Raw genomic sequence first — 14791 nt, forward strand, 5'->3', positions numbered from 1 at the left:
CTGTTTTACTGTGTTTTGGACAGTCCAGTGGGTGTAGTCAAGTAAACCTCTTCTTTTCTTTATACGTCTCAGCTGTAAGAGGCTGATGGGGTATTGCAGTCACCCTCCAGGGAGATGTGGAAAACCAAGTTTGTGAATGCGATACCTTGAAAATAGACAATTCAAATAGACACCATGGGTGTGTCTACTAAAACACTTTGATGAATTCAAACCTGACTTTGACATCAAAGTTAGAGGTCGGAGGTGGATGTGATAACATGGAAACAAAAAAAAGGGCATAGTAGGATTTTGAAATTGATACCATAGTGTATGTACTAGGAGGGCGAGGGGTGCCACTGGCAGCCGCCAGTATTTTTATCTTGGTAAAGAGAAGCTACCAGCTGCAGTAAAACAGGAACTGAAGAGATCTTGGGCTTTTCATGTTAAGACATTTTTGGAAACTTTAGCACCAGTGAATTCATATATTTACTTCTGTTACTTACTGTTCACAATAGAACATAGAAAATATTTGAATGTTTAAGCAAGGAAAATGTAATATTGAAACAAAAACAGGCTTTTGATGCCAACAGACCTCAAAAAAGTTGTGGTGGGGCAGCAAAATACTGAAAAAGTAAGTGACACTGTAAAGAAACAGCTGGAGGAATTGATGGGGTTAACAGGCAACAGGTCAGTAACATGATTGATTGTATATTTAAAAAAACAGAGCATATTACTCAGAGTTTCTCTGAAGTGAAGCTGGACAGAGGAATAAGAATAATGTTTCCCAGTGTAAAATTGTACAGACTTTGAATATCTCATCATCTGTACCACATAACATCAAAAGATTCTGAGAAGCTGGAGAAATATCTGTGCAAGGTACAAGGCTGAAAATTAATATTGGATTCCCGTGATCTTCGGGCCCTCGGGCATCACGGGAATAAAAACAGACATGATTCTGTCATGGAAATCCCTGCATGGGCTCAGGAACACTTCCAGAAATCAATGTGTGAGCACAGGTCACCGTGCCATCCACAAATGCAGGTTAAAGCTCTATCAAGAAGCCATATATGAACATGATCCAGAAACACTTCTGTCTTCTCTGGGCCAAAGCTTATTTAACATGGACAGAGGCAAAGTGGAAAACACAGAAGTTCTGTTTTGAAATCACGGAAGCTGTATCCTCTGGATCTAGGAAGAGAGGGACCATCCGGCGTGTCATCAGTGCTCAGTTCAAAAGCCTTTCTCTCTCTGATGGTACGGGTGTGCATTAGTGCCTATTGAATTAGCAGCTTTCACCATTGAAGCTGAACGATATATACACATTTGCTTCCATCCAGACAATGCTGGTATATTTCATCAAGACAAAGTCAAATCACCTCTTGCATCCATAACAGCATCATGGCCTCATAGTAGACGAGTTCAGGTGCTGTGATGGTTTGTCTGCAGTCCACGACTTTCACCATAACAAAAAGAATTTGGAATCATGAAAACCAAAATGTGACAAAGAAGACTCGGGACTGTTGAGCAGCTGGAATCCAGTATTAAATGAGAGTGGGACAACATTCTTCTCTAAAGATCCAGCAGATGATCTCCTCTGTTTCCAGATGTTTACATTATGTTAAAATATGAGGGGATGTCTAATAATGGTAAACATAGCCCGAGCTCAACTTTTTTGAGATGTGCTGCATTCATTTTAAGATAAGATAAGACCTTATTGATCCCACAACGGGGAAATTTTTGCATCACCTTAGCTCAGGTACAGATATCAGAAGGAAATACAAAAATACAAATAAGTACAATCAGTGAAAAAAAAGTAAGATAATACACTATATACAATGGTAGCATACACAGTATGTGATTATGGATATGGTTGGAAATATGGAAGACATAAACTATATAGCTTGACATAACTATTGTACCACTACTATTCCTATTTATAGACATGTACACACACCCACATGTACACACTAAATATACATATGTATACATATACATACATATATACCAACTGTAAACAGCATTAACATTAGAATGAGCTGATAATTTTCATGAAGCAGGAAAATGCCTCAGTTTAAACCTTGAACATATTTTCTGTCTCCTCAAGTGAACATACTGGTAGCTAAAAAGCCAGTGAACAGTGAACAGCCAGTGAACTCCTCATTACAGACAGGTTCTGTAATGAGGAGTGGATCAAAATCCATCAATTACAACATCATGTTTGGCTTGCTGATCAAATACTTTTCACTCAGTGACATGCAGAACAATTCATAATTTTTATGCAATGTGGGTTTTTTAATTTCTAAATGAAACTACCATTAAAAGAGAGTTTTGATTTCTTTGGAAGTGACCATAGCTAAAAATTCAGCAGGCGATCAAATGATTTCCCCTTCTGTGTGTCAGCTCCAGGAAAAAGATCAGTTCACAGAAGTATATGACAACTTGGATTTCCTCTTTCGTTCTTTGGAAATAGAAGTCATGATAGATGTATCCTAATAAATGTGGCTCTGTGTTGAGGCATATTGGTTTGTTTTCTGTTTTCAAATAAGTCCTGGCACACTTGGTGTATGCTAATGTGTCGTGCAGTTATAAGCCGGTGGGCCGCATGCTTGATCGTAGGCTGTTGTTGACTAATGTGGCTGAATAATTCCACAAGGGATGGGTCACGCAAACTGCCAGATATTATAATAGAAAGATGATTCCTTCATTGGTCTTTTTCTTTTTTTGTTAAATGAAATGTATGCAAGCACCGCAGGCTAGAGTTGAACTATTCCCCACATTGTAAACATTTAGGTATCTTGATGAAATCTTTGATCCTATCTGTATCTACCAGTTCCACTTTGATGTACAGCAAGAGCAGTTTTGGCTCAGCATGCAAGTACACATACTACCGTCTTCTTTTTGTTACCTGGGGATTGAAGTGTTTGTTGCACATCTTTCTTTTCACTCGTAATTTGCTTCTTTAAAAAAAAAGCACCGGCTTGTCTTGCTGTTTTTAGGAAGAAGGGAGCCATCCTCAACATCTCGTCTGCCAGCGGCATGTACCCTGTTCCTCTTCTTACTGTCTATTCTGCCTCCAAGGTAATTGCGCTACATGGTTTATGACCTTTTCATAAAGTGTTAACTGAAGTTGGACTCAGCTTACCATGTACTGAAGAGGAATCCATCTCATCTTATGAATTATTCTAATTGAACAGCGTACTGATAATTTATTGACGATGGTGATTGAAGTTTGTCCAATATTTATTTAGAAGAAGGGATGAAGTGGGGTTTTTTTTGTTGTTTTGTTTTTTAATTTTGCTGTTTTTATTCAAAATAAATGAGCCGGTGAGTAACTCGGGTCCTGAGGTAGTGTACCAATTAAATGTTTATAGGAACATGTGGCATCATAATGTTTTATCACGGTCTCATGTGCATTTGTTATCTTAAATACAGCCTGCTGTTCACAGTTTTCCTGGTTAATTTACTGCTGTCTTAATCCTGGGTCCCGTCCTGGCTGCTGTTTTTAAATAAGCAGCTAAAATTAGCCTTTGCAACATCTTGAGTTTGTCGTCCAGTTTGCTGATAATTTCGTCTGCTGGTACCATTGATACAGTCACTCATTGATTTCGTTTTTAATATGTTTTTAATAAATTTTGACAGTTTAAAGGATCTTTTCAGTGTCACCTTTTTGCCACCTTTCTAGATCTTTGTGATTTAATGAGCTACATTTATTTCATGTAGGCATTTGTGGACTTCTTTTCACGAGGACTGCAGGCTGAATACAAGAATAAGGGGATCATTATTCAGGTAAAGTTTATACCACTGCGAAAGACCCACATATTTAATATAGACATAACTGTAGTTATTAATGCAAATTTCATAGGACTTCAGGCCAAAAAAACACGTTTCTGAATACTGTATTGATACATTAGAGTTACACAATTTGACACATTGTAACTTATAATCTCATTGTTCTCTTCTTCCAGAGTGTTTTGCCATTTTTTGTTGCGACTAAGCTGAGTAAAATCCGACGGGCTACACTGGACAAGCCCAGCCCAGAGCGCTATGTTGCATCTCAGCTCAACACTGTGGGGCTACAGACCCAGACCAATGGCTATCTGCCTCATGCCATAATGGTAGGTTCTCATGTGTAAATTGGAGCATCATTTATTCAGCCTTGGTATCATCTTTTTGCAGCGTGGACACCAAAGTTTGCACAGACATTAACAAGGCGTTGTAGGATTTTCAAATATATTTCATAGATTCATTTACTAAAAATCCAGGACAAGTTTGACTTTGACGTATCATGTGACATATCATGCTTCTCTGTCGGGCAATGCGATGGATGAGTCTGGGTTTGGCGGTTGCTAGGAGAACGGTACTTGTCTGCCTGCATTGTGCCAAGTGTAAAGTTTGGTGGAGAGGGGATTATGGTGTGGGGATGAGAGAGTTTAGTGTGGAAGAATTTGACTGTCTTGCACAGAGTCCTGACTTCAACCTCATATAAAACCTTTGGGATGAATTAGAGCGGAGACTGCGAGCCAGGCCTTCTCGTCCAATCAGTGTGAGACCTCACAAATATGCGTCTGGAAGAATGGCAAAAAATTCCCATAAACAATCCTTAAACCTTGTGGAAAGCCTTCCCAGACCATTTGAAGCTGTTAAAGCTGTGATAGGTTGGCCCACATCATATTAAACCATATAGACTAGGAATGAGATGTCAGTCAAGGTCATATATGGGTGAAGGCAGATGAGCGAATATTTTGGGAGTATAATGTGTTTTGAAAACACCTTTAGTTGGTGTAGGAGCCAAGATTTGTGTAACCAATTTAACAACAAAATCAAATACATTTCATTTGCACAGTACATAATCCTGACTGTATCTGCAGATGGATAAGCTTTTAACGGCTGGCAGTAACTAACCATGACTAACAATATTGGGATGCTATAGCTGCTTTGATATTTGTGTGTACAATAAACCTGCTGCTGACAGTGACTCGAGCTCCGCTGAAAGTGCTTCAGTTAGTTGGAACTTAAAATGACTCGACAGGCCAGTTCTTACTCGGCAAATGGTAGTCTTAATGACAATAAAAGATAGGGGAGCACATAAAAGCAATGCTATTTTAACACAACTGGTTTCTCTGTAGTAGTAATGGATCTGCTGCAGCGTAACACTCACGATAACGAGCGAGAATCGTACTGCAGGTAGTCAAGGTATGTGATGGCAACAGGACTGAAACCCCATCAGGCGGCAGTTTCACTTTATACAAAATAGCCTCCTACAGGCTCATCTCCATTCACTGAATTAATGTTGTGTCAACAGTTGCTAAAGCATCTGTCAAAAGGTAAACATCCTCTGAAATAATGGAGTGGGATGCTCAGCTATCTTTTCAGTATTGTCTGCATCCTAACACTGCAATTACTCTGCAGAGAAATGAGCATCAGAAATGAGATGGAAACACAAACATAGTTTTGCTTTTCTTTTTTTTTGGAGGCGTCTTCGTTTTTAGCAGAGGTCACTGAGAGCAGCAGTCATTTTCTCTTTACAGTTCCTTCATGCTGTGCTGTACACCAGTGAACTGTGTGACATGAATATCAATGATCTTGTTTATTGATGTGCATATAAATAAGAATAGGGTCTATTAAGAGCATACAGGTGGTCAATACATTCTAATCAGCATAAGTAAGCTTTATTCGAGAATAAAAAAAGAATTCTTTTTTCTTTTTTGTGGATAAGATAAAGTCAGCACTCTTTCCTGCCTCCAGCCTCTGTATGAGGTGCAGAGAAAAGGTTTGCGTGTGCAGAATCAAAGCCTGTACCCGAGTTATACTCGCTTCAATGTTGTCTCATTACAGCTCCCTCTTGGTAGCCCTGTTCTGACCATTTGCAGGTTTGCAGTTGTTATTTCACCGTGAGCCTTGAACTTAAATTGTATCGGCTCGCCCAACTTTCACATCTAGTGTCATCACTCTTGGTGAGCCAGGTCTCCGGCTACAATCGAGGGCGAAGAGCCCACATTCCAGAAACTAGAGATGGCACGATACCACTTTTTTATGTCCGATACCGATATCATAAATTTGGATATCTGCCGATACCGATATGAATCCGATATAGTGTGTTTTTTTTAATCAATAAAACTGTTTTTTTAATATCTTGCTGCATTTTGTATAAGTTCATACTCAAGTTTAAAAAAACAACAACACTAAAGCTATTCTGTTATACCTGTATGTAAAAAAAAAATATTTCATAGTTCAGCAATACTGATCAATCTAATAAACTTAAACCTACACCATCCTCCCTATTCTGGTATTTTAAAGAGTACTTAGCGTAAATATTAAGCAACCTAACTAATAGGGTTCCAACTCCCAGCAACAACAACAACAAAAAAATAAAAAATAGGGAACCACCCCTCACCCTCCACCTCATGATGCTTAATCGACGTAATCAACTTTAATTTGATGCAGTGTGAAAAAAATACACAGAAATCAATTATTTTTCAAGAAATATTAAATAGATTCAACATCTTTCTTTAACAGAATTGCAGACTGCACAGATGGTGCCTTCCCAAAGGAAAAAGTAAAAGCTTACTAGGGTATATATATTAGACTTAATAGTTACTATATACAGTTATGGACTTCTATTCATTTTACATCAAATTAAAACTTCGGGTGTGAGATTCAGATAATTATTTATTAAAAGCTAGACATTTTAAATGAGAATAAGAAAGAAAAGTATGTCTTTGTGCCCCCCTTTTCCCTGTTAATGCCCTATCGGCCCCCCTGGCTAAACTTTGCTAGATCCGCCCCTGCACAGTTACCAGCCGTCAGCTACGTAGAAAAGGATCCTGGTGTAATATTAAATAAATTCTAACAACAGATTAACAAGCTTAAACGTGCTGCTGTTGTTCAGCCGCTGGTTCCCTCTTTCTGGTGCAAAGTGGGCCAAAAACAAACAAGAGAGACGGAGTCGCGACAGAAAAGCCGATCAGCTGATCATTAAGCAGTTTCATGATTGAAGTAGCAGCAGGAGAGAGAGAGAAGAGGCAGTCGCTCCATAAATCGGTTGTTAAGCTTAACGTGGGAATGCTTTACAAACATTCAGAGATGGACTTACACACTTGCTTTACTTCTCTCGGGGATAACTTTGTCGGAGATGAAATGCCGGGTTGGTAGCGAAGCTCCAAATGCTCAACCATACCACCAACAGGTCTCGCACACCACAGCCACTCTATCACGTGATGCATACTGCTCCAACGTGCTACGGTTCTGAGGCGAGTCACGGCGTGTCGCAAGTTTTGTGAGGTGCTTTCGTGATATTTAATGGATCGGATTACATTTTTTATTTCTCTCCGATATCCGATCCAGTAATTTAGGTCAGTATCGGACCGATACCGACACGTACTATCGGATCGGTCCATCTCTACCAGAAACTGTAACTGAAGTTACCAGGGCTTGCCAGTATTACAGTGTATCATAGTGCTTCCTCTTGTAGCACAGTTATTGATACACTGGTGCCAAATAACAGTGTTTTTGATAATACATCAAACCCAGTCATTTACACTTACCCGTGTTATGACTGTGTGACTCTTCACTTAACTAGTAAATGAGGGAGAGTGAACAAAAGTTGGACTGGGCAGCAAGGAAAAGCTGAAACTGAAAACTATTAGAGATACTGACATAACAAAGCAGTGCATAATACAGTAAATGCAGTCCCAGTCAGAAGTTTGGACACACTCGTGTAATCCTACTTATAGTGACGTCACCTGGGTGATTGTCTTGCAGCAGTGCATCAACATGTTAATCAAAGGCAATGTATCGTAATGATAAGCACTTGGAAGTAGGGCTGGGCCATATCATACCGTTCACGGTAATACCAGTATAATGTTGGGCAACGATAAGAAAATGAAATCTCGCAATAGAATATGGGTAAAACGCGCATGCGCGGTGCCTTTGTTTTCATACGCACATGGCGGAAAAAGCATGACGACGACGGAGAATGAGAAGGGCGAAAGTGGATCGTTGAATGAAACAGATGAACCAGAATTGGTTTGTAAAAATGCTGCAACTTCAGTGGTGTGGGACTGGTTTAGCTTTCATCCGTCAGATAAACAACAAAGCACTATTTTTGGTAGAGCGTGCTAGCGGGCCGTCGTTATTACCGTGTTTTTTGGAAAATACGGCACACTTAAAATCAATCCTTTGATGTTTCTGAAAATCGACAGTGCCCCTTATAATCCCGTGCGCCTCATGTATGAATTCTGGTTGTGTTTACTGACCTCAAAACGATTTTATGTACACGGCGCTCGAAAATCTGTCAAATGTTTTAGTACGACTTTGCTAAGCTAGGAACCCGCACTGCTTGATGGATTGTCGGAGCATTACGGCTGTCGTAGGCAGGAGCCTCTGCGGAGTGATACGTACTGTGCTTCAACATAATATTACCATATTGTGTGTAATTAAGTTTTGTGGATATACATGGTTATGCTGAGGATTTGTTGGCCAATATTCACTGGAAATGCCTTTTGGTTAAACTGTCAGCAAGGAATTTGTATTTGCACTGTTAGATTTTTAGATAACTTTAATGCACATAAAAAACAGCTGCTCGTTTAAGTGAAAATACATTGATGTGGGTTTTTTTTGCACTAATAAAGTTGTGGAGTTGTAAAGTATTTTGTCTAGTGTCAATTATATCGTCAGTTATATCGTTATCGCAAATTTTCAAATGGATATAGTGATAAATATTTTTGGTCATATCGCCCGGCTGTACTTGAATGATTCCCATCCCTACTGCGAAGTGTGAATCCTTCCCTCGGGATCAGAATGTAAGCATGATGTTTTGTGGCAGCGGCGGTGACTGAACTGTTGTGTATGCCCGCTTAAAAGGGACATCAACGCAGTCGTTTTCACCCGACGTATTTGCCAGATCGGTCTCTCTGCAACTCATTCATCCTCCTCACACAAGTTGAGGGTTTGTCTTTGTCACACAGTGGAGGAGGTCCAGTACACGCTGCTCACTGGCACATACAGATGGCCGTAGTGTGATTTTCTTTGTCCTAAAGCTGACACAAAAAGTCACACTGGCTTTCCACGATTACAACCCCCTCGGTTTTAATAATATGTTATTTTAGATAAGAAATGAATTTCAGCTTTAAAGTAAATAAAGCATGAAAAATGAAAAGGGGAAAAAAGGAAATTACTAGTAATTATCTGGATGTGTTTCTAAGTCTCTGAAATGCTCTATTACTTAAACTGTTCCTTGATTGTAAAATAAGTTTACTGTAATCATAATTGAAATCAGTGTGATACTGTTGTCTTTAAAGGTAAGGTAACAGACTTTTTGGCTAAAGCGGAAACGTTTAATTTGAGCTGCCTGTTAGTATATGATGTATAGCATGCAAATTAGATGAATTTACCCATAGAGTCAAAGGGGAGAGAGATAGAATTTTACAACTGGCTATAAAGGAACCATGGGATTGTCTGTGTAGCGTTTGATGACATCAGTGAGAAAAGATTTGCATAATGCTGAAATGGTTTTATGATCTTTATGCAAAATACACAGTTATTGCAGGGACTTGTACTAAAAGGCGTGTAGTTCAAGCATAATTTGAAAAGGGCACAGGCATTAAAACGGCACAATTGCCGGAATTTTCCTGCGCGCAAACGTGCTCGCCACATTTGTTGCTCCTGTGGGTTGGAAATTAATAATGAATGCTAATCTGTTATTTGTAAATGCCACCAGCTGACCATGTAATTTCCCTCTGTAGGGTTGGGTGACTACAGCTCTGCTCCCAGCCAAGATCCTCAACAGCCACGTGATGGGGATGGGTTTGTCCCAGCGCGCTCGTTACCTCAAGAAGCAGAAGCAGGGGTAGACGGATCGGTGGAGGCCAAGACAGAGGGATTAACGACTCGTCCGACTACCATCATCATCATCACGGACCCGAGCAGATGAACGTGACAGTTTCTGGGCAAACATCTCAGTTTTGTCTCCCTCTGATATTTGCTAGCTCATAGATGATGTGAGGCAGTATCTGGCCACATTAAAAGCATTCAATCCAAACAGTTGTGCAAACAATATTGATTAAAGCGTTGCTCTTTACTAAGTGAACAGCTTTAATGAATGGGACACTAATGTTAAAACTAAAACCAACAACAACAACAAAAAAATAACCATCTGTCTGCAAAGCGTAATCAAAAAATGAACCCCGCGGGAGAAGATTTAAAAGATTTGGACGTGTCTGTTGTTTCAGACCTCCTGTGAGTTTGTGGACTAGCTTCAAGCTGCTTAATAAAAACTGGAGGCGCTTACTGTTTTGAAAGCACTTAGTGAGTTATCAAGACTTATGAAAAGTTTATTTTTTCAACCATTTCTACTGTGATGTTAAAAACGTCCTTAATTCCATCATTGTTGTCGTCTGCAAACGCACAACTTTCTGTTGAAAAGTACCACATGCTTATTCAAAAACATCCTTTTTTTTTTTTTAAACTTCCTCTACTGTTGATGGGTTAGCGAAGGTGCTGCTTGTGTCATTTAACCCAACTATACATTGCGTGTATAAACATGAAGAGCATAGAGGGAGAGTTTGTGATGGTTAGAATACTAAAAATGTGTTTTGTTTACAGTCATGATTGAGTTTCCGTGTCATTCTCACAGCACACTTGACATTCCAAAAATGTATTTTATTCCACGATAAATGAGTGGGTGGCTTGTTTTTTTTTTCTATGCAGTAAGTGGGTCACATCAACATTTATCTCCATCTTTACAGACGTTTTATTTTTATTTTTTCTCAAGTCTTGGATTCGCTGAAATGTTGTACCCCATGTACAGATGAAGTGAAGCAGAAAACAAATTCTAATCTGACATTTGTTTGACATTCTTTTGTGACTTTTGACTTCATCCAGTATGGCAGTAGTGGTCTCACACATTACTTGCTTTGTTTGGAGTAATCTAAATGTTGTTAAGGTGTACTGTCGTTGCAGACGTCAATAAAAATGCTTTTCAACTAACTTCATCCAGTCGTTTGTCCACATGTCCTGTGTTCAGTCACCTTTTTTACCCCTCAGCCATAAAAGGCTCATAGGGCATTGTTGTCATCCCGCTGGGCAGTCAACGTGGACACGCAAGTTTGTGAATATGATAAATCAAGAAGAAGATGATGTAGGATTTTCAAATTGATACCATAGGTGTATTTACTAAAAATCTTGGGTGCATTTGAATCTCAGTGACCTGGATGTCATGTTTCTGAAAATCACCTAGGATTTTCACATTTATAGCCATCGGTGTATCTAGTAGGAAGCTGAGGGGTAGCAATGGTAGCCACCAGTATTTTTCGTAACTGGCATTTTGAATTGTGTATTTTAGCCAACTAGCCATTCTCTTCCACTTATTCTTATCATGGTCGTAGGGAGGCAGGAGCCTATCCTAGCCACCAAAGGGCGAGAGGCGGATTAAACCCTGAACAGGTTGCCAATCTGATGCAGGGCTTAACACAGCAAGACAGACAACCATTCGCGTTCACATTTACACCTAGGGGCAATTAAGGCTCACCAGTTAACCTAACCCCACTAATTGCATGTGTTTGGACTGTGGGAGGAAGCCGGAGCTCCCACGGAAATACCAGGAGAACATGAAAACTCCACACAGATAGGCCCTGGCCAGATTGCAGACTCAAACTCGGGACCTCCTTGCTGTGAAGCGACAGCCGACTACAGTATGCCTCATGTATTTTAAACTATATTAATCAAATGTGTCAGTTAGGTCTTTGTAGTTTTTAAAATTTTATTCTTTAGGATTTATAGTTGGTTAAAATATAAATTAGCTTTGTAGACAGTCATCAGTTACCAAAAAATTGCAGTTCCTGAAATGCCCACTTAAGGCTGCCTTGAAAAGAGAGTCGACCGCACTGATTCCTATGTTAAAATGCCAAACTTTACATCATGTTCAGACCCTGGAACGTAAAACAAGTTTGGTCTCTATAACTGAACACCTGCACACTTGTGCAGATAGTGATTTATTTAGTTATATATATATTTTTTAAAGAGAGGAAAGTCTAAGATGTTTTGTACATATGCAGAGGAAGGATATAGTGAACAAAGTATGGCAACCGTGGCAACCCCTAAATGGAACAGAAGAAGAAGATAAATTGCTACATTTTTATTAAAGCTTTAACTCTGCATCATGTTCGCACAAGTGGACCTTTCAGCTGTGGTTATCGTGTATTTCCTTGCTGTGTGGTTTATTTCACTGTCCAATAAGTCTGAGGTGCCTCGGTGGAATTCTACTATCTTATTAGTGTGGTATCTGTGCATGAATTAGCAGGCGTTTGTGCACACAGCCTAAGGATGTACCCTGCCTACAAGGCTTACTAGTATTAATCTGATAATTTTCAAATCCATCATCTTGTCTAAATGTGGTCACTTCTGGCTCCAAAAAGCCAACCACAAATCAGTTGGTAATGTCACTACGTTTTATGTACAGCCTGTGGTTAACGTGTGTGTCTATCACATACCATCACACTTAAATGCTAAGTGTAAAAACTCTGTAAACTCTACTGTGTAATGAATTTGTCTTACATACCTATATTTAACACTAATTACCAGCTCACATAGCTTCCTAAAGTGGCTTTTTACCATTTTTGTCATTTTCACAGTCCATACCAATGTGCTGCTTTTTCACTGTTCTGCCTCTTCCCTCCCAAACATCACTGTCCGGTTCCCATGCCAACAGTTTCTGGGAGATTATTCCGGTGCACTGGTATGGAAGCTGCGGAAATGTGTCATCACAGAGAATGTAGGAGGGGAGAGGAGCTCTGTGTGGAGGGATGCCCAAAGGAAGAAGCGAGTGGGCTGCGGAGATGTATATAAAGAAGATCTCAGTGGCGATCAGACTCCACTGCTTACTCGCACTTTGTAATTTCACTGCAGAGTTTTAAGAACGACGAGCAGATTGGAAAAGGAGCAAAACAGGATCTCTCACATCATCTTATCAAGCAGAACCTTCAGAGAGATGTCAGCCAGCTTTTGCTGATTGACTACTTCATATTGTTATAAATTTTACTCTTTTTTGTTTTATTTTTGTATTTTCTGTCCCAAAACAGTCCAGGCTGATTTGACACTCAAGAATTTTTAAAACAAAACCTTTAAAGTCGTACATGCTACGCTTCCGTCTCCCTTAAGAGCTTCACTGTCTACAGCTCATCATCCTCACATTTGGGCCACTGTTCACCATGGCGACCAGCATGGACACGCTCCCTGCCCATCTGCTGCCTTTGGTGATGGAGGAGTTTCCCCAGTCTCTGGCCACAGCTTGTGTCTGCAGGGCAGGACAACGTGAGCCCCGCCTCCGCTGCGTGCAGTGTGGCATCATCGAGGAGGAAGAGGAGGACTGCTCCACCCTAGAGGAGGACCAGGCCCTGCGCTCGTTCCTGCAGACCGTGGAGAGCCTGAGGAGGAGTACCAGATGAGCTGATCCAAAGGGAGTTCTAGCACGACTGTGACATGTTTGACCTATTTGGCTTCCCTACAACCCGTTTGGACCAACAGATGTCTACAGTGTTATGGATGCAGACTGTGCTGACATGAAACCTCTGTGGGTGGTGGTTTTTTCACCATCATTGTTGGAGAACATACAGTACATGCCAACTTGGCAGCAGAGACTGCACTGAGTGAAGACATTGAGAACTCTTTGTTATCATAGAGCCAGTTCAAAGGTACTGGCATATACATATATTTTATCTACACTGTCAGAACAAATGACCTTTATTGTATTCAATATGTGCACAGCTTTACCATCACCCTGCCGCACTGCTATTTGTCATGAACACGATTAGCTTCCTTGTTGTTTGTGTTCATACTGCCTGCTGTTAAGATTTTGAATTTCATATAAAAACTTTGTGTTTGAACCTTTATTTTGTTGCCTGTCTGTAATTAATATATAAAATTTCCAGTTAAAGCTGAGAAAAACACTCAGTACATCAATATGCTACAATTATTCATACCTTATAGTAGAAGCTGTGTTTTGAGGAGGAATGTTGATTTACAAGCTATTAGATTTTTTCTTCAGGGCTAACCAGGCGGTGGCACTATTGACACACTTTCTTTGAGCTACAAAGCGCAGAGTATACTGTCCTACTCAAGAATCAGAATCAGAATCAGAAACTTTATTGTCATTGTCATGAGAACAACGAAATTAAGAATGGTCCCCGATCATTGCATCATCCCTAGCAATATCAAAATATAAATAAAACAATAAAATTCAATAAATAAAATAGATAGAATACTTAAAATACTAATAAGATATAACAGTAAAACATTCACATACATTCCCACACACATGCTTCAGACCGTGCATAGATTAACACAAGAGTGGCGTGATGGACATTTTTTTGTAGTATTCAGATGTGTTATTGCAGTTGGATAACAGCTGTGTTTGAGTCTATTAGTCCTTGCTCTGATTGCCCTGTACCGTCTGCCTGAGGGCAACAGTTCGAACAGGGAGTGGCCAGGATGTGAGGTGTCTTTTATGATGTTTTGGGCCTTTTTAAAACAGTGGGCGTTGTGTAGAACTTCCAGTGTGGGGAGAGGGCAGCCAGTGATCTTTTGGGCGGTGTTAATGATCCCTTGGAGTGCTTTCCTCTGAGCCCCTGTGCAGCTAGTGTACCAGATGCATATGCAGTAAGTTAGAACACTCTCAATGGTGGCTCTGTAGAAGGACACCAGCAGTCTCTGTGTGATGTTATTCCTCCTGAGAATTCTCAGGAAGTACACTCTCTGTTGGGCCTTTTTCAGCAGCTCGGAGGTGTTCACACTCCAGGAAAGGTTCTCCTCTATATTG

General features: G+C 40.0%; 1 protein-coding gene across 1 annotated transcript in view; it reads left to right on the plus strand.

Annotated features, from left to right (window-relative positions):
- Positions 1–10965, plus strand: part of hsd17b12b (hydroxysteroid (17-beta) dehydrogenase 12b) — a 28371-nt gene extending 17406 nt beyond the window's left edge. Inside the window, exons 8-11 of the mRNA XM_004558073.2 lie at positions 2976–3057; positions 3700–3765; positions 3945–4094; positions 9723–10965. Coding sequence (XP_004558130.1) covers positions 2976–3057; positions 3700–3765; positions 3945–4094; positions 9723–9830 — 406 coding nt within the window. The 3' untranslated portion in view covers positions 9831–10965. The remainder of the gene's footprint in view (positions 1–2975; positions 3058–3699; positions 3766–3944; positions 4095–9722) is intronic.
- The last annotated feature ends 3826 nt before the right edge of the window (positions 10966–14791 follow it).

The sequence above is a fragment of the Maylandia zebra genome, linkage group LG1 (genome assembly GCF_041146795.1).
Source record: "Maylandia zebra isolate NMK-2024a linkage group LG1, Mzebra_GT3a, whole genome shotgun sequence".
NCBI lineage: Eukaryota > Metazoa > Chordata > Actinopteri > Cichliformes > Cichlidae > Maylandia > Maylandia zebra.